At 39.2% G+C, this 20605-nt stretch overlaps 1 protein-coding gene across 1 annotated transcript in view; it reads right to left on the reverse strand.

The window, feature by feature from the left end:
- Positions 1–20605, reverse strand: part of TRHDE (thyrotropin releasing hormone degrading enzyme) — a 404965-nt gene that overhangs the window by 274798 nt on the left and 109562 nt on the right. Inside the window, exon 3 of the mRNA XM_032647249.1 lies at positions 10280–10406. Coding sequence (XP_032503140.1) covers positions 10280–10406 — 127 coding nt within the window. The remainder of the gene's footprint in view (positions 1–10279; positions 10407–20605) is intronic.

Here is a 20605-nt window from a genome sequence, read left to right on the forward strand (position 1 = left end):
CATTTCCAAGAACAACAAGAGATCATAGACAACTAGATACTTATTTCATTTTCAGATTGCAAAATCATCCCAGGTACAAAGTATGGCCTCTTAATAGCCTCCGTCTGGAGTCGCCAAGATAATAAACCAAAAGCTCAATACCTCTTCTTGGTATCAACTCACCCATTTTTCACCAAATATTTCCTTTACATAAATTCTAATCGGAAAGCGGCTGCAACTATAACTAATTCAACTTTCACCTCTTTCACTTGTATTTACCAAAAAAAGAGTTTCCTTGGTAGTTTAAATGAACATCACCATTATTTCTTTGTTTATTCTGTTAAAAAGAAATCATATTTTATTTCATTCACAAAGTAGCCAAAGCTTTGCCTTTTTCACCTTCCTAGTGTGGTAAAGATAGTTAAAAGAGAAAGAAGTCAGCGATCACTCATTCATTCAACAATAATTGATTGATTGCCTACCTTGGGCCAAGTACTGTTCTAGGCAGAGAGAATAGAGCAGAAGACAAACAGACAAAAACATGTCTGTTCTCATAGAACATTCACATTTGGCAAAGGAGGAGAGGTAGCTTGGAGACAGATAATAAATAAAATAAAACATAAATAAGATACATATTAAGGAAGATAACAGAAAGTGCTATGGAGAAAAGTAAATCAGGGAAGAGAGGTGGGAAGCGATTGGCAAGGCTGCAAGTTACGTAGGGGATCAAAGAAGACCTCACTGGAAAAGGTGATATTTCAGTCATGCACGTATCTGAAGGAAAAGTGTTCGGGGCTGAGGGAAGAATGAATGCAAAGACCCAAGGCTGGCACATGCTTGGTATGTTGGAGAAAAAACAAGGACGGCACTGCCGCTGAAACAGAGAGAGTGAGAAGGAGAGAAGTAGGAGATAAAGTTGGAGTAGCAGCAAGGGGCCAGATTCTCAAGGGTCTTGCAGGCCAAAGAAGAATTCTGGATTCTACTCTATTATTAACGAGAAGCCATTGGAACATTTGAGCAGGAGTGCGACATCACCAGGTAAGTCCAATATCCTTCCCAAGAACTCAGTAAATTCAAGTATCTCACGTGCTCATCCCACTTTAACTTCACATTTCAGTGAGGCTCAACTCTTCACCCAGGCAAGAATGAGAGTAGTAGCTTTGGAAATGCAGAGAAGTGATCAGACTCCAAATACGTTCAGAATGTGGAACCAAAAGGATTCGCTGATGGTTTAGATGGGTAACATGAGAGAAAAACACTACAAGTCTAAGAATTTTTTTACCTGAACAACTTTTGAAGGGATGAAGCTCCCGTTTACTGAGATGGGGAAAAATATGGAAGGAGCAAGATAGTGGTTTAATATCTCAAGCTAAACATGAACATGTTAATTTGAGATATTCATTAGGCATCCAAGTGAAGCTATCAAATAGTCAGTAGAATGTAGAAGTTTGGAGTTGAGGCGTAAGAACCAGGCTGGAGATGTAAATTTGGGAATCCAGCATCAGCAGATGGCATTTAAGCCATGAGGCTGGATGAGGTCACCACCAACATAGGTATCAAAGGGAAGAGATGCAAAACCAGAGTCCTGGGGCACTCCAGTATTAAGCAGCTAGAGAGGGGAAGAGGAGGAAAACCTGGACTCAGAAAGAATGTCCAGTAAAGAAAGACAAACCCCCCAAACAGGAAAATGTGTTGCCTTGAAAGACAAGTGAAAAATGTGTGTCAAGGATTTGGAGAGAACAACTTTGTCAGAGGCTGTTGACAGCTCAAGACGAAGACTGAGAATTGGCCATTGGATTTAGTAATGTAGAAGCATTATTGAACTCAACAAGAGCAGTTCTAGTGTAGTGTTGGGGGCGAAAGACTGATGTAGAGTGCACTCAAGAGACAAGGGAAAGCAAGAAATTGGAGTCAGTGGAGACGGACAACCCTTTCAAGCAGTTTAGCTGTAAAATAAAGGAGAGAATGGTATAGTAGCTGCAGTCAGTGTGCCTGTGTGTGGTTAGGCTGAGAGAAATAGCACTATGTTTTTAATGCTGATGGGGAAAGACCCAACAAAGATGGAGAACTGAAGATCCAGGAAAGAGAAGAGAGAATTGCTAAAGGGATGTCCTTGAGCAGGTGAGAGAGGATGGGATCAGGTGCACAAGAGGAGGAGGTGTCCATTACTGGACCAACACCACTCGACCCATATTAATAGGAAAGAGAGCCGAGCGTATGGCACAAGACTCGTGCAATGACTACATAAGAAAACGTTGAAAGTAGTTATTTCCTAGCTTAATGGTAAAGTTGTAAGGGCCAAATACCTCTGCTGGAATATGTAAAACAATGCCTTGGAGGCATCTATAAATAAGCCCTGATTAAGTTAAGCACTTTCTAAAGTTGCATTCATTTTCAGGATAAACAATATTTCACAAAACCCTGACTGAATTAGTGAAAATATACTTAGGAGTAAATCCAAAGTTGTGAAGCTCTGAAATTCTTAAAACCAGAGAAGGAGGGAGGAGGGCAGTAAACAAACTGAACAAGTAACAATATTGGCAAACTAGCTAAATAATAAAAAACTGCTCTTTAACTAGACTGTAAGCTTCTAGCAGAAGAGGCCACTGTTGCTGAGTACAATATACATAGTAACTACTCAATAAATGCTGTTGAATTAGTTAATTCAGTTCTATAGCTGGTTTGTGTTGCATAAAATTCTCCACCCAGTGTACTTGTGGTTTGCTAGTTTATAGCAGTAATAATCTTATGCATCATTCCCACTAAAAGGCATTGCTTTCATTGATTTGTTTATTTCTTTTTTTGTATTAGTAACTGAATATTATAAACATTGAGCATCAAATATATGTTTTGTTTGCTAGTACAATCTTGGAAGCGTATAGCATGTAATAGCTGCAAAACAGCTTAACAAGAACAGTTAAATGGCCATATTATAGAATAATTAATGAAAGGGGAAATGCCTTGCTAAATTGTGTTAAAATACTTGTTAAATATTGAAGTAACTGTGTCTCTTTGGTGGTGTTTCAGCACAAATGGTTATCAGAGTGAAGGTTAGGAACATATAAAAAATATTTTCCATTAAAAGACATGATAACTATTGGGTTGATGAGAAAATCACCACATGAAGGGTTTTTCAGAAATAAATTGCCGTCATAAAATTGGGAGACTATAGTTATTTGATTCCAAAGAGGGGGAAAAGGATAGTCATTTGAAAAAACTTATTTGAAAAAACCAGTACCTGGTAAACCAGAAGGCAAAGAACTGTCTCATCTGATTTCCTAAGAAATGCACTAGTACTGTTAACCTACTAGTTAACTAGAGATCCTTATGTTAGTCTCCACCAAGAAACCACATCATTAAATAGCTCCAGTGTATATTCAAATATTTTTAGGGATTCTGGTTGAAGGAAGCATCTTGGGAGTGAACAGACATTATACCTAATTAGACCAGACTATATAAAGAGCTTCTAGAGATTTTATTTTAAAAAGCAGTGCTAACTTGAGGCTAACAACAAAACATATATATAGTACTCAATATTTACCTAATCAAAAGGAAGGAAAGAAAAGTCATCATTTAAAACAATTAAGCCTCAAATAATAACTCAAGTATGAGATGTATAATTAAAATGAGAATAGTACTATACGATTATCATCTCAAATCAAAAACAACAAATATACCCATTACTTAAAGAAAAAAGATACATAACCACACAGAGTGAAATGTATAGCAGTCAATACAAATATTTTATGAAGGAAGAAACTCCAAAGCTTTACTACTTGCAAATAGCAAATCATCATCACCATCAACATCATCATCACCTCCATCATCATCACCACAACAAAGAAATGGATCTATCTGTTATAGCTTAAACAAAACTCAGTCATTCAAGCTAGCCTCTCTTATTCATGAACTTCAACAGGGCAATTTATCCCATAGCTTATCTGTTCCATTATAGAAAAACAGACTCCAACAACATGATATATAGAGCCTAAGGTATCCATGGCTTTCCCCACCACACAATCCTCAAAATAATTTCTCCCCTTTCTTTTCCACGTCTGATTACATTTGTTTCTTTTTTCAGGACTTTAGTAAAGATAAGCCTTCTTTTTATGTCCCTTTCATGCCTACAGCATCGTGCAATGATCCCACATTCTTAACTACATGGTTCTACATTTTTGCCCCACAAAATTTTGGAGCTTGATTACATTCGATATAGTGTGAGTCCCTAATCCATTAATTCCTGTAAATATCATATTCTCTCCTTAACGAAATCACAACCTCCTTGAAGCCATAAATTCTTGTTACAAAATACCTGTGCTCCCTCTACAATTACAGCACTGTGCCAAGGAAGTAACAAACTCTTCATAAAAGCATGGTGATCTGAAAAGAAGCAATCAAGCAAACTCCTTTATGAAACGTATTGATTTACAAAGTAGCAGCAAAAGAAAACTGAAAACTATTATAATTAATTGAAATCTAAACAGGATGAATAACAAAATATTCCAATACAAATCTGAGTCACTTTATCTGCCACCTAATTGACTTATAAAAAATAACTATCATGAAAAAACATTTAAAATACTCAAATATATATTCTGATTGAAGAAATTATGAGTTATAAGATATGTGCTTATTTATTTTTAAAAAAAATTTTCTATAAGGACCATATATTACTTTTTAACATCAATATGAAATTTAACAAAAATAGTTACTACATTATTCCTCTAGGAATCAGATTACCTAGCTTATTAAGGTGACCCATATTTTAATCTCTGAATTCTCAAAGTTTCTGGAATCTGTTTCATCAGAATCCCAAGAATCTGGAGCCAGAGAACCTGGGTTTGAATTATAAATCCACTAATTCCTGCTGTGTGATCTGAGTACATTACTTAGTGCCGAAATTTCGTCACCTAGAAAATGCGAAAATAACAGCCACTACCTCAAAATGCTGTAATAAAGATTAAATGGGGCTTCCCTGGTGGCGCAGCGGTTGAGAGTCCGCCTGCCGATGTGGGGGACACGGGTTCGTGCCCCAGTCCGGGAAGATCCCACATGCCGTGGAGCGGCTGGGCCCGTGGGCTGAGCCTGAGCGTCCGGAGCCTGTGCTCCGCAGCGGGAGAGGCCACAACAGTGAGAGGCCCGCGTACCACACACACAAAAAAAAGATTAAATGGGTTAGAATGTACGAAGCCCTTAAGAGTGGCCCACATTTAGTAAACACAAACCCATTTGTTTTTGTAGTTGTGGTCAGTAAGTTTTGGGGATAAGAGGAAAGGTAAGTTAATTATAAGTCTATAACAACCTTCTTTTAAAGTAAACCTCCATGTCTCAGACAGTTCTCATGAAAATAGGGCACAGAGCTATAGAAAGGCTTGCTGTACTGTATCAAGTAGATTCTGTACCTCACATTACAACTTAACAACAAGAAAGAGAAAATCTCTACAAACCTCCTACTAATAGTTTTAATTACCTAATGGAGAGATTTAAAAACAAATCCTTACACAGCATACCCTCCTGCCTATTTGGGCTTTAAAATGTTAAAGGAATATCTTTATGCAACAAGGAGAATCAATATTGTCCCACCTGCAAGCATCAGAATTCCTCTTAGGGAACTACTCTGATACACTACTTGGAGTGGAAACTCAAATCCTTAGGGCTGAGCTAGCGTAAGATGATACAATGGCAGAGAAAGTTAAGACTATTCAGCATTAGAAATGAAAGAAAAACATTGGGAAAGAGAGCAGATATTGCTGAGTTTATGACAGAACAGCAAAGTGATTTTTAAGAAAAGAAGGATTCAATATTACATTGTAAGGGTTTGTTTGGGGTTTTTGCAATGTAACGCCCTGACATTTACATATGCGCACATCCCCCCAAAGCACCAGTAGAGTCAGATCAACTGGTGGAGGTCTGTTTGGGGTTTTCTAATGCAAGTCAAAAAAAAGAGGCAAGTTCCACAACTCCCTTGACATCTGGGACAGGGACAACCTGTGAGGTAAGGATGTGATCTGTTCACAGAAACAGTTCTTCTCAAGAAGTGAGCATTTTTAGAACACAAATATTTCTCCTTCCCTTATTTCCAGAACCCTCCCCATAGGGAATTTTCAGAAATGCCGATCTGTGATCTGTACTCACTGTCTCTAGTTGCAGCATCCACCCCATTTGCTCTTGAACACACCCATCAGGTTTTTGACCTGAAACTGCTCTTGCCCAGGTCACACGGTAGCCTCAATGAATGATCAATTCTCAGCCCTCATCTATCTCGACTTACCACAATTTATCATCTGCTTTTCTGTGAAATACTTTCTTCACCAAATGCTCAGAACGTCTAATATACCTATTTCTTTAGTGCCTTAATCACTTGCTTCTCTTCTCAGTAGCCTTTACCAGCTCCTAATCTCTCTAACTGCTAAACGGTTTCTATTCTTTTTTTTTTTTTTTTTTTTGGTCTGCATTCAGTCTTCATTGCTGTGCGCGGGCTTTCTCTAGTTGCGGCGAGCGGGGGCTACTCTTCGTTGCGGTCACTGTGGTGGCTTCTCTTGCTGTGGAGCATGGGCTCTAGGCACACAGGCTTCAGTAGTTGTGGCGCACAGGCTCAGTAGTTGTGGCTCACAGGCTCTAGAGCGCAGGCTCAGTAGTTGTGGCACGTGGGCTTAGTTGCTCTGCGGCATGTGGGATCTTCCCGGACCAGGGATCAAACCTGTGTCCCCTGCATTGGCAGGCGGATTCTTAACCACTGCACCACCCAGGAAGTCCCTCCTATTCTCTTCTCTACCTGCTCTCACAGCCTTGGTGATCCCGTCCAGCCTCATAGCTTTATACCTCATAAAATGCCAGCAAATGTACATCTCTAGCTGGATTACTCAGCCAAACTCCATATTTGTAAATTGAACTGTCTACCTGAGTTTCTTACAGACATCAAGTTGCCACCTAAATGTTTAATAGATGTATCAGTCTTTAAAATGATATCTTCCCATAATCCTTCTCTCTCAGTAAATGGCAATTCCATCCTTCTAGTTCTTAGGCACAAAACCTTGGAATCACTTGTGGTACGTCTCTTTCCCCCAAATCCCACATCCAGTTCATCAGCAAATTTGCTGCCTCTACTTTCAATATATGCCTAGAATTAGACCACTTCTGACTACCTCACACGTAATATCCTAGTCCAAGCAATATCAGATTTTCCCTGAATTTTGCCATAGCCTCTTAACTGGTTTTCATGCCTCTGCCCTTTCCCCTACAACAGGATCTCTCAACCTCAGCATTATTAATATCTTGGGCTAGATAACTCTTTGTTGTAGGAGGCTGTCATGTGCATTGTAGGATGTTTAGCAGCATCCCTGGCAATAGTACACACTCCACCAGTCCCCCTTGAGTTGTGAAAAACAAAATGCCTCCAGATATTACCAAGTGCCTCTGAGGGACAGAATCACCCCTCAGTGGAGAACCATTGCCCTACAGTGTATTCAACCTAGTGACAAGAGTGACCCTTTTATAACAAAAGCCAGATTATGTAATACCTCTGCTCAAAACTGACCAATAGATCTCCATCGTACCCCCCACAAAAAAACAAACAAATAAAAAAACCAAAGTCCTTACCACAGCCTGCCGGCTCTACAGGATCTGTCACTTACCCACTAACCCTTGACCTCATCTCCTATTTCTCACCCGTTTACTCACTCTGCTCCAGCCCTATTTGCCTCTTTGCTATTTCTCAAATACATGAACAAAGTTCCCATCTCAGAGTCTGGGCACTGTGTTCCCTCTGCCTAGAGTCCGTATCCCATGATATCCACTTGGCTTACTCCCTCACTCCCTTAAGTTCTTTGCCCAAAAGTCAGCTTCCCAATAAAGCTTTCCATATTCACGCATTTAAAACATTCAGCCTTTTCCCCATGCCCCATGTGCTCCCCACACTTCCTATCCCTCCATTCTAGCTTTATTTTTAATGGCACTTATCTCCATCTGACATGCTATATGTATCCCTAATTGCTTAAATGTCTGGCTCTACCTAATAGAATGTTAAGCCCCAGGTGGGAAGTGATTTTTGCCTTCTTTTATTTGCAGCTGCCCCCCAATGACATAGACAAGTGCATATGTGAGGTACTCAATAAATGGTTATTAAATAAATGAGGGAAGGAAGGAAGGGAGGAAAGAGGGAAGGAAGAACGAAGGAAGGGAGGAAGGAGGGAAGGAAGAAGGAAGGAGGGAGGGAGGGAGAGGAGGAAGGAGGGGTGGAAGGGAGGGAAGAATAGGTGTCTTGGAAACCATCTTAGATCTAAAAAGTCAAGGCAGATGCAGCTGATATCTAGGATACATCTACATTCATCATTTACAAAGACTGAGTTAATGTCCATAGAATTCATTTAAAATATAATTTGTAACATACAGTAGAAAGTAAGGATTTGTCAAAATGCTTCTGTGCTTTGGAATTTTTATGTAGGGAGCATTTAGAAAGTATATTTATAAATCCACTAACATATAGCTCTAAATATTTAAAGGTATATTAAATAAGTAGAACTTCAAGAGAAATTTTACAAAGTGCAGGGGATGTGGAAATCCCCCTAGATACATAAAAAGGAGTGTGCTGGGATTAGTCAAATCATTCAATTATATACACCAAAAGGTAGCTTAACAAGTAATAGTAACAGTGAACAAAGCTCTTTTCTACAGATGAAAGACTGCATAGTTCAATTGTGAGTGAAAGAGAGGAACAGAAATGCTTCCTGCTGCAAGCTGACAGTTACATGGAACCCCCTGAAGTTATAAATTGAGTTCCTCTACTAATTACTGGTCTGAAGGGGAAAAAGATTCACATTTTATTTCTCTTGCTGAACGTGCAACATAAGCACTCGTGAATTTTACATTAGGGTCAAGCTGAGAAGTTCCCAGCCTGTTTTACCTGGTGTAGAGAACAGTGTCACCCCCATGCAAATGAAGTCAGGTCTTCCTTTCTGCCTTGGGTGCCTACCAGGGAGATTTCAGTGTAACAGATTCTAATAGGGAAGTTGATATAGAGGGGAAAATAAAGAAGGAAGAACAAAACAAAACACAGATCCCATTTGAAATAAAATTTTGTTTAGAAAGTTGAAAGAAAATCTTAGGGATTCTAAGAGCACATGTTTCAAAAGACCTCAGAATTTTGTAATATCACTCATTAAAACTGTATGCTACACCCACTGATAACAATATCAACTACTCTATCTACTTTCTGAATCACTGATTATAAGACCAATAAAGCTACACAGCAGGCAGGTACTTTAGTGAAATAGGCCCATCTCCAGAGACAAGAGCCTGCGGTTCAAATGCTAATACTTTTGACCAGGTAAGCACTTTATTTTTGTCAATGAGTGATAACTTTTATGTGGATGCTGATTAACAACACTCCTGAGAAGGAAAATGGAGCGGGGAGGAGGGGTGAAGAACAGAAAACGGTTGTGATATTAATATTTCCAAACAGGTTTTCTGAGAAGACAAAATAGCTTCAGCATTTCTAATGGGTATGTATATACCCTTTCTAACTTCCTGGAACATCACAGTTCACTCCCTGTAAAAGCAGCAGCTTCATGCAAATTAGGATAACAAAATTCATTCATGTACTCATTCAACAAATAATTATTGAACCTACTCACTTTGTAAAAGAAAGAAATGCAAACATATTCATGGTGAACACAATCTCCATCATTGCAATTTTCCTCCTCTCTTGTTTTTATTCTATTTACTGTAACTGTGTACTCAAAATATGACTGAACAAAAATAATCTATTGGATGACTAATACATTCAGGGCTAACATGTGAGAATTAGGAAACGGAAACTAATCAATGAGTGTCTTCTTAGTGTAAAATATTGTATAGTTCTGGGAGTCATCAAGACCTACCTTGAAATCCCAACTCCTTTTCTTACTGGCTGTCTGAGTAAATGAAAGACTCCCAGGTCTCAATTCCCTCATGTGGAAAATGTTCTAACAGTACCCACCCACAGAGCAGTTGTGAAGATTAAACAAGACGTTGGCAAGCACCCCTCCATAGTGATTATCCAACAAATTAGCTATTTGAGTTATCTTTCGGAATCTTAAACTCACATAATGCCTTTCTTAATTCCTATGAGCATTTTTTGGCAAGACTTAAAAACACTGAATTTTATTTTACCTCTTCAGAAGAAACTGTTTTCTGTGCTCATCTTCTCTAAAAATATAACCCTTAGAATTTTCCATGTTTCTGGATGTCTCAAATAAATGCATGAAGAAGAAATTCCACCTTCAAGGAGCCCTTACAATAAAATAACCAAGGAAATTCTTACCTAGTTTTGGCAAGGAATAGGGCACTTGGAAGTAGTCTTCATAAAATTCTATTAATCTCTTTGTTATGTGGAGAGCGTAGTCCCCGGATCCTCTTCTGATAGCATCAGGTCTTGCATACAAGCGTACCTAATTAAAAATATATAGAAAAGTTACTTTAGCCTTTTGATCCTCCAATTTTATCTTCCCTGCATATATGAGCCTATACAAATCACTTTGAATACTACGAATATTAAGCAGCATTCTTGTTCATATATCAAAGCATGCTGTGGCTGAAAGAACCAAACTTAAACAATTAAAGTAACCAAGTCGAGCAAGTCACAGTTTCCCAGCTTTACAAGTTGACACAGAGAAGATTTATATTGCATCAAAATAAATATTCAAAGTTATCACTTACATGTGCTTGCTAGAGATAGGAAGGTACGGTGGATTAGTATAACGGTTTCCTGACTATGCTGAAAGCAGGAGGGATATGGTGGCTTGGCAGGAGAGAAAATTCATGGTTTGTTAAAGTTACACTGCAGCAAGCTTTGGAAGTATTACCAGGCTGAACAAAAAAAAAAAAATTTACGCTTCTTCTTTTCTTTGGAAGCAACTATCCAATTGTCCTTATTCCCAATATGCAAAGTAGGATAGAAAACTTTTCATGTACATAAATGATTGCCATTTTGGAAGGCTGTCTGCAACCGTTGCCGGCTTCAAAACCAGCTGAAGTAAGTCATATTTCTAACACAATCTGGATACTTAATATTGATTTTCAAATCAAGCATTGTATATTATCTAGTCCTTGGCCAAAAAGGAGCCTGAGGCAAAGAACATAAAACTGAACAAAACTAACAACTGTACAGAAAAGGTTAAAATGAGATTAGTTTTCTTAAAGCTTTCATAAAGCTATCTGGCATCTTTCTTTCCAAAGGCTAAATCTGTTTTTCACAGATGTGGTCCCTAATCCTCATATCAATTCTGTGAATAAGAAATATGTATTTTGTGGAGCAGCGGAGAGCCCGGGAGGTGGGTTTTACTCTTGCTCTGCCACTAACCAAGCTGGGAGATATTGAACAAATTACTTAACCTCTTTGGGTCTCAAGTGTTCTCATCTATAAAATGAAGGTATTAGCCACAGCTGGTTGCTAAAGTGCTTTTCAGTTCTAAAACACATTACTTCCAATCCCATTTTACAGATAACAGAGGTTGTGTTCTTTGCAAATCACTAAAAAAGTAAATGGTTTACTTGGTGTTTAGAAATGGATCTTTATATTCCACAGGAAGACAAAAGAGAGCTGTACCCAATCACATAAAAATGGATTATACAATTAACTCTTTATTATTCTTGCTTAAGGAAAGACAACAGAGATGTGTATAATCAAAAAGAGCAAAAAGTCAAGGAAAACACATTCTGACTTTGTTAGAAAGACCTGTAATTCAATAAGATGTTTACTAAATTCAGTAACAATTATTTACTGAAATTGTGAAACGACTTCCCATCTTACAACCAAATGAAATATCAAATGTAGTTCACAGTTGCCTACAGTTTGGGTTGGCAGGACTATAAACCCAAAAACTGTCAGGAAACACCACCTGCAACAGCAGAAACTACCACTCTCAGAGAGACAGTGGTTAGGACCCCCTACCTCTGACGTCAACTGCTTATAAACTTGCAATGTCTTAAGTTCCCAAAACACAGACCCTAAGGAAAGTATGAGTGTACAGGTGATTTATCAAGGAAGTGTTCTCAAGGAGAAACCTACAAGGGAGCAAGGAAAGCAATATAAGGCAGCATAAAAAGCCAAGCAAGGGTGTAATTTCAAGTGAAGTCCTGGCCTCGGCCTGATCCTACAGGGAGCTCTAGAGTGTAAATTGCACTGGTGAGTTTGTGCTGCCTTGAAGTAAGAAAGCTTCCATATTCCTGCATCTCAGTCATTGGATACTGGTTACCCAGGAGAAGCCATAAAATCCCAGGCACTTGTTCTTGAAGGATCTGGATGATGCAGCTCCTGTGGTCCAAGGAGAGTCCTTGGGAGAAGAGGTCAGGTGTGAACTGTTAGAAGCGAAAGAGCGAGAGCTGAGTGATAAGCACACCAAACAGGAGAGGAGATCTGGTCTGTGCACCAATAGCATACACCACAGACAAGAATCATTCATTCCTGCATTCACTCATTCAACAAATATTTATTTGGCATCTGCTTTGCACCAGGGCCTGGACTAAGCATTTTTAAGTGATGAAGAAGACATGTTCTCTAACCACAGATGGTACAAAGCATTATTGGGAACAAAAAGCAATGAGAATGTAATCCCCATTCTCAAAGAGCTTCCCATTAATAAAGGTAAATTAGATAATAATAACAGATAATGATGCATGCCATATGAATGGTAAGCCATGAGTGCCAAGCGGATACTGAGGAGAACAGATAGTTTTCAGAAGGTTCAAGGTGAAGTAAATAGTAAATTCATGTTAAAACCATAACCAGGACCACTGCAAAATAATGCAGCAAAAGGTCACTGATTTTACTTAAAAGGAGCATCACTGATTTTAGTAGAAACACAGCCATTCCTGTCAATCAGCTCTACCTGTTAGTCAAGCTATCTGTAGGCCCAGACAAGAGAAGCACAATTAAATCAATCTGGTTGTCAAGATTTGATGGAAATGATCCAATCTGAGTGAGAAGATAAAACGTACAGAGTCATTTACTCATTTAAACATTTATTACACGCCTGCTGTGTGCCAGGCATTGTACTAGAGAGTAGAAATAGAAAAATAAAAATTTCTGCCAGAAAGTAAACAAAATATTTACTCTTACTGCTCTTAAGAAGCTCGCAATATGTGGAGAAACAAACAAATAAATCAACAGCAAAATACAATGTGAGAAATGTAACTGCATTTTGCCTTCCCTCCCATTACAATGGACCCCTGCAATATAATGGAATGAACTCCCATTACAAAGGACTGAGCTCCTACCCACGGCCAAACCCTCCACATTCTACCCCTCCTGCCTTTTCGAAGACATTATTCTCAAAATTCTCCCCTTTATCTCCCATATCACCAATTTATGCTTCCATACTGGATCCTTTTCATCAGCAAACACATACTCTGTATCGTTTCCTATGTTTAAGAAAAATCTTTGTTGACCACAGTTCCTCCAGCTATGGTTTCCAGCAACGGTCCTTGAAAGAGTTTCCTATATAGTTAGAATTAACATGTAAGTTAACATGCAAACTAGAATACTTTCAAAATAAACAGGAGCACTTAACACCCTGAGACAACAGGTAGAAGTAGGGTGCTTGCCCATTTATGCTCCCTGTTTCTGGTCTCTCTTTTTTTTTTTTTTTTTTAAACATCTTTATTGGGGTATAATTGCTTTACAATGGTGTGTTAGTTTCTGCTTTATAACAAAGTGAATCAGCTATACATATACATCTGGTCTCTCTTGAAGTCACCGCAACAAGGCTTTCATCCCCACTGCTCCACCAAAACTGCTCTCATCAGCATCACTTATGGCCCCAGGATGCCACATCCAACCGTCAGCTCCCAGTCTTCAATATGCTTAACCTATCGGCAGCATTTGACACAGTTGATCATTTCCCCTCTTTCAAACACTTCCTGCACTTGGCTTCTATCTGGTTGACCACTCCTTCTCAGCCTCCTGGCTGATTCATCCTCATCCTCTCCCTCATCCCTCTCACTTCTTAATGTTGGAGGATGCCTGATTTTAATCCATAGACATCACTTCTTGGTGTACACTCAGTCCCTTAAAGACAATATTGAGTCCCATGGTTATAAATATTATTTGGATGCTGAAGACCTACCCCATAATTCCAGACTTCCAACTGCCCACTGGACACCTCCACTTGGATATCTAATAAGCTTCTCAAAATTAACACATCTAAAATCCAAATACTCAATCTCTCTCTCTCTCTCTGTCTCTCTGTCTCACAAACACACACTCACACACATACACACCTGCTCCTCCTGAAGCCTTTCCATCCAGCTGCCCAAGCCCAATACCTCAAAACCATCCTTGTTTTCCCTCTTTCTCTCACACTCCCAGGTTCAACTGGTCATCACATCCTTTTGGATCTACCTTAAAAATATACCCAGAATCCAATCACTTCTCACAACCCCACCACCACCATCCTGGTCCAAGCTTCCTTCATTTCTTGCCTGGATGAGTGCTCTAATTTCCTACTGATGCCTCATCCCCTACTCCATTCAGCCTCTTTTCTACATAACAACAGCAAAGTTCCAATTAAAATAAATATCAGGGACTTCCCTGGTGGCACAGTGGTTAAGAATCCGCCTGCCAATGCAGGGGACACGGGTTTGAGCCTTGGCCCAGGAAGATCCCACATGCCGCAGAGCAACTAAGCCCGTGCGCCACAACTACCATGCCTGCGCTCTAGAGCCCACGAGCCACAACTACTGAGCCCGCGCACCACAACTACCGAAGCCTGCACGCTTAGAGCCCGTGCTCCGCAACAAGAGAAGCCACCACAACGAAGAGTAGCCCCCGCTCACCACAACTAGAGATAGCCCGCGCGCAGCAACGAAGACCCAACGTAGCCAAAAATAAATAAATAAATAAATATCAAATCATACCACTCTTCTTTTTGTCTTCTAGTGGCTTCCCATGTCATTTAGAGTAAAAGTCCAAGTTTTTACAAGGACTCCCAAATCCCTATAAAAACCTAATCCCCTTTACTTCTTGTCTCATTTCCTACAATTTTGCTCCATACTAACCTTATGCCAATTATACACTAGCTTCCTTGGCATTCCTCAAACATGCCAGAGAGATTCTCTCTTCAAGGCTTTGAGTTTTCCCCTAGATATCTCCACGGCTCATGCCCTCTCTTCCTTTAGATATACTCTTCCAAATATCTTTGCTTTCTGAGCTGTCCTCCCTCCCACCCCAGGACTCTCTATTCTCCTTCCTTGCTTTATTGTTTCCCATACATTTATCACCATTTAACAAAAGATATGCTTTACTTATTCATTTTGCTTCTGACTGCCTTTTTCCTAAGAATGTAAGTTGCATGAGGGCAAAGATTTTTATCTATTAGTTCTAACCATACAAAAGTGTCATTGTGCTAAGGCAACAATGTTAACCAAATGATAAGTGATTTTAAAGGCAACAGTAAATAGTAGGACTTAATTATAATACTGGTGGTAATTCATGGGGGGATATTAAGCTAGAAAATGATAAAGTTACTTTTGCATGTCAGAAAGATTACGTCAGTGACCTATACCAGGTGAACTGAGATATAGGGGGACGCTACCAGGTGAACTGAGATATAGGGGGACGCTTGTGAAGACGTCCAAGAGAAATAAAATTAGAAAAGTGAAGAGATACATAGTGATAGGTAAGACTGGATACATAAAGAGAAACCTCAAACCAAATTAAAGAAGGGCCTGCAAACCAAATGGTAGAATACTAATTCACTCCTGTAGGCATAGGCAAGTCACAGATTTTAAGCCACAGAATGACATAATCAGAATTAAGTTTTAATTGATGACGCTAGCTGCAGTACAGATGATAGATGAGGAGAGACTAGGATCAAACAAAGGAAATACGTTAGACTACTGTAGTGAAAGTTGATGGTGGTTTGGACTGAAGAGATGGCAGGAGGGATGCAGAGAAATGGAGAGATTTATTCAATTGGTCCTAACATTCTATTGAACAAGTCATTTAGTTACCAAATAAAGCCAATTGTAGTCACATTCTTAGTAATGAACAATCATTCACCTTATCTGTACCTGTCTCACTCCAGTGCCCAGTTGGAACAAGCGAGACCAAGCTGAAGGATGGGGTTGGGGTTGGGGGAAGTCCAAAATATTTCACAAACTGGATAATTCCTTTGTTGTTAATCAAGAGTTGGCTGTGCAATAATTCATTTTATTACTGTGAAAAGAATCACAGTTGCTTTCTTCTTTTAGAGCAACTAGTTCTACTTAATCATAACATAGAAACTAAATCTTCAAAAACAGAGTTATCACTCAAAAGCAATGAAATATAATTTTATTACACCTGCTCACTTGCTCTTCTGACATTCCACAATAAGAGCCCAGCTCTGGAAATGTAAATTGCTAACCAGGCTTTATCTCTCCCTCTGCGTAGCTTCTCCCTACAACCAATATAAACCAAACTGCACATTAAGGTCCAGTAGAAAGGACATTACACTAGGAACTGGCACACAGGGATGTGAGACTCAGCTTTCTCAGTAACGACTGTCAACTTGGGAGAGTCTGTAAACTTCTCTGGGTCTCAGTTCAGAGTTCCTTCCAGGGGTAATAGTTTATCATTATCTATACGTCATATTAACCCTGAGAGGCTGGTGCAGCATACTAATTTGCCTAAATTGTTCTCATCTAGTCACTAATTATTTTGAAAAGAAAATAATGAAAAGGTTTTGTTTTTAATCTTCACTCAGTTTAACTCCTTGACATTTTTTGCTTCCCTTGAAAATACATACCAACTACTCAGCCGTCATTCTCCATCCTTTAATCGAGTGTTCCTCTTTTTATTTCCCTGAACTGTCCATGAACTTAGTACTGATCAGACAGACATAACTATAGTAGTCAGCCAATATGAAACAGAAGAAGCTGGCCTTGGAAAAAATGATCTTATGGCCCCACTACTGTGGGAATACACAGCAGCAATGAGCTAAGGTTTAGGAGCTACATATTTTTGATCCCATAGAAAACTTAAATGCCCAAAATAGGTATTCCTAGGGGGCTTCTGTTTGACCCAGTGGCCTTTACTCTGTAGTTTCATGGACCCTCTATATTTAAAGTATGTTTGTTTTATCTTTTTATAGGATTTTAGGTCCAGTCGATCCTTGAACAACATGGGTTTGAACTGCACAGATCCACTTACATACGAAATGTTTTCAATAAGTACATTGGAAAATTTTTTGGAGATTGCAACAATTTGAAAAAAAAACATGAACCACGTAGTCTAGAAATATCAAAAAACTTTTAAAAAGGTTAGACATGTCATGAATGCATAAAATATATGTAGATATGCATATAACATACCAAATATGTGTTAATTGACTGTTATCAGTAAGGCTTCTGGGTCAACAGTAGGCTCTTAGTAGTTAAGTTCTGGGGAGTCCAAAGTTATACATGGATTCTCAACTGTGCAAGGGGTCGGTTCCCCTAACCACCTTATTGTTCAAGGGTCAACTGTGTTTTGATCATAGAAGGGGGAAAATACTAAAGGCAGACACCATCACCCCATTGGTCATCTCACTTTCTCACAGTAACAGGGATGGCAATTAATCTGACAACTGAGAGTGGCTTTTTTTTTTTTTTTTTTTTTTTTTGATGCTCGGCCTCTCCCGTTGCGGAGCACAGGCTCCGGACGTGCAGGCTCAGCGGCCATGGCTCACGGGCCCAGCCGCGCCGCGGCATGGGGGATCTTCCCGGTCCGGGGCACGAACCCGTGTCCCCTGCATCGGCAGGCGGACTCTCAACCACTGCGCCACCAGGGAAGCCCCTGAGAGTGGCTTCTTAGAGGACGTGTCAGGAGGAAACTTGAGACCACATCTGCACTTGTCAGGAGAAAGTGCCATGATCTGTGAAATGCCATCTGTGCTGCTAGGGGTAGGAGAGGTGGCACTGATGTCAGATATATGCCATTATTAGGACAGAATATTCTTTGGAAAGGAGTCATAATGGTAGGACACTTTAGATAAGTTCAAACTGACTGTGTCTGATAGCTGTGCAACTCAGAATTAGAACATCAAAGACAGTTAAATGACGTCATCAATGGGATATTTAGTTAGTTAGCTACTATTTAATGAGCATATATTAATGGTCATGTGCTGACTGTCCAAAGGTAAGCAAAAGAGACATGGTCTCTTCTCTCAAGAAGCTTGCAGTCCAGTGGGGAGATACAGCAACTAAGTCTAATCATTGAGAAAATCAATGTGGACCAAATTTACAATGGCTCTTCAAAGAAGTTCTCTCCATAGAGATGGTGATTCATCAGAGCAGGGACAGAGAACCATGGAAGTGAAGAGAAGCAAACAACTATTCAGGTTCTTATGTATAATGTTCTACTTTCATTGTATTAAAGATTTCAAAGGAAAAGTAAAAATATATATACAATTGTAATATAATGCAAATAAGTAAACACATGCAGTTGTCAGAAGTATTATAAAATTTTACATTAAATAATTCTGGAGACTTTCTTCTAATAATTTAAAATACTTCACAGATTTTCTTATTTATCTTTACAAAACACCTGTAGAATCAGTATGGTGTTCAGCAGTGAATTCTGATTTTGTAGATGAAGGATCTGAAAAGAAGTTTTTCTATAGTCACTGAGCCATTTTAAAGGACAGTGAAACTAAATTTCTCTAGTATCTTTCTTCTAGACTGTTTTAATTATTTGTTGTGTTAAAAATGAATTGTGGTAGTTGCTATACAATTATGTGAAACAGTGTGCAGTTACACCATACAGCAAAGGGAAAAAAAAATTTTATAGCACTAGCACACCTGTTAAATAAAGACTTGAATAACATTTGCTCTGATTTGACGTTTGAAGTTTGGTATGTTAAGTTAAATAAACCTTCTGGCTTGCCAGAGTTATTCTCTGAGAAAAGTTCATACTGAAAGAGTACATTAAGAACTTCGGAAGACACAGAAATTATTTCGTGCCTTTCAAATTTCACTCTAATAACAATAACAAATTTACTCTTCCTTTCACCTAACTGAAAAAAATCAGTCCCTTTCTTTAATAACTGCAAAACAATGATGTGTTGTCACTGAACTCTCCACCATTACAGCTGAATTCATTCGCCTATGTGAATATAATTTGATTTGGGGGTTCTTCATACAAATCAGTAAAACAAAACAAGCCAGGCAGAAGGGAGCAGGTGCTTTTGACACTATGTAGAAGAAAAATACATCGATACAAAGAGGGAAGGATGCTGTAAACAAGAAGCTAAAAGCCCAAGAGTATTAGTCTTCTTTAAAATTCGGAAGATACCGGGTTTTTTGCAAAGAAAAAGGAAAATAAATACACACAAAACTCTGACAGAAACAAGGAGCCAGAACCCAGATGCACGAGCCAATAAACATAAAGAGGAGGCTCCAAGGGGGATGGGGAAGGAGCTGGCGTGACTGGAGCAGGTGGTACAAGGGCAGGAGGCAGACCTTGTTCCCCAAAGATATCATGTTCCAATCCTTAGAACCTGTGAATGTTATCAAAGGGACTTTGATTATGATTAAATTAAGAATTTTGACATGAGGAGATTATCCTGGATTATTCAGGTGGGCCCTAAATGTCATCACAAATGTCCTACTAAGAGGGAGGCAGAAGGAGTTTTGACTACAGAAAAGGAGAATGCAATAGGATGACAGAAGCAGAGAGAAATTTGAAGATGCAAAGAAGGAGAAAGAGCTCATAAATCACTAAATGCAAGACATGCAGCTCTAGGAGCTGGAAAAGCAAGGACCAGACCCTCCTCTAGAGCCTCCAGAGGGAACCAGCTTTGCCAACACCCTGATTTCAACTCTGTTAAAACTCATTTTAGATTTCTAACCTCTGGAATAGGAAGAGAAGAAACTTGTATGGCATTAAGTCACTGAGTTTCTGTTAATTTATTACAGCAGCAATAGGAAGCTAGTATAACTTTTTTTTATCTTCATGCCAGTTAATACACTGATTTGTGTTAGATTTTCAGCTTCGTATAAGAGCATATTTTGTACTTCTCTGTGTGTCACTCTTTCTGTTGTAGACATAATTATTTACAGCTTTCAATCTGCTAATGTTGGCACACCTGATTTACTTACATATATTATTACCAAGCACATAACACATTATTGCATGTAACTGATACACACACACAAAAGTGAAATCATTGAGTAAAAGAATCATCTACAGCAATAATTTTCTAAGTGTTGTCTCATTATGCTTTGCAGCAGAATCGCCTGGAGTAATTGTTGAAAATTCAGATTCCTGGGGCTCCCCTGGTGGCGCAGTGGTTGGGAGTCCACCTGCTGATGCAGGGGACACGGGTTCGTGCCCCAGTCCGGGAAGATCCTATATGCCGTGGAGCGGCTGGGCCCGTGAGCCATGGCCGCTGAGCCTTGCTCATCCAGAGCCTGTGCTCCGCAATGGGAGAGGCCACAACAGTGAGAGGCCCGTGTACCGCAAAACAAAATTCAGATTCCTGGGTCAATACATTGCAGAAATTCTGAATCACCTCTCTCCATGGGGCCCGAAAATCTTCATTTTAACAAACTTAACAATTGAATTACATATACACTAAAGTTGAAGAACTACTGGCCTAGAGTCACTAAGAACCTTTAGCTCATTCAGCCC

The sequence above is a fragment of the Phocoena sinus genome, chromosome 10, assembly GCF_008692025.1.
Source record: "Phocoena sinus isolate mPhoSin1 chromosome 10, mPhoSin1.pri, whole genome shotgun sequence".
Taxonomy (NCBI): Eukaryota; Metazoa; Chordata; class Mammalia; order Artiodactyla; family Phocoenidae; genus Phocoena; species Phocoena sinus.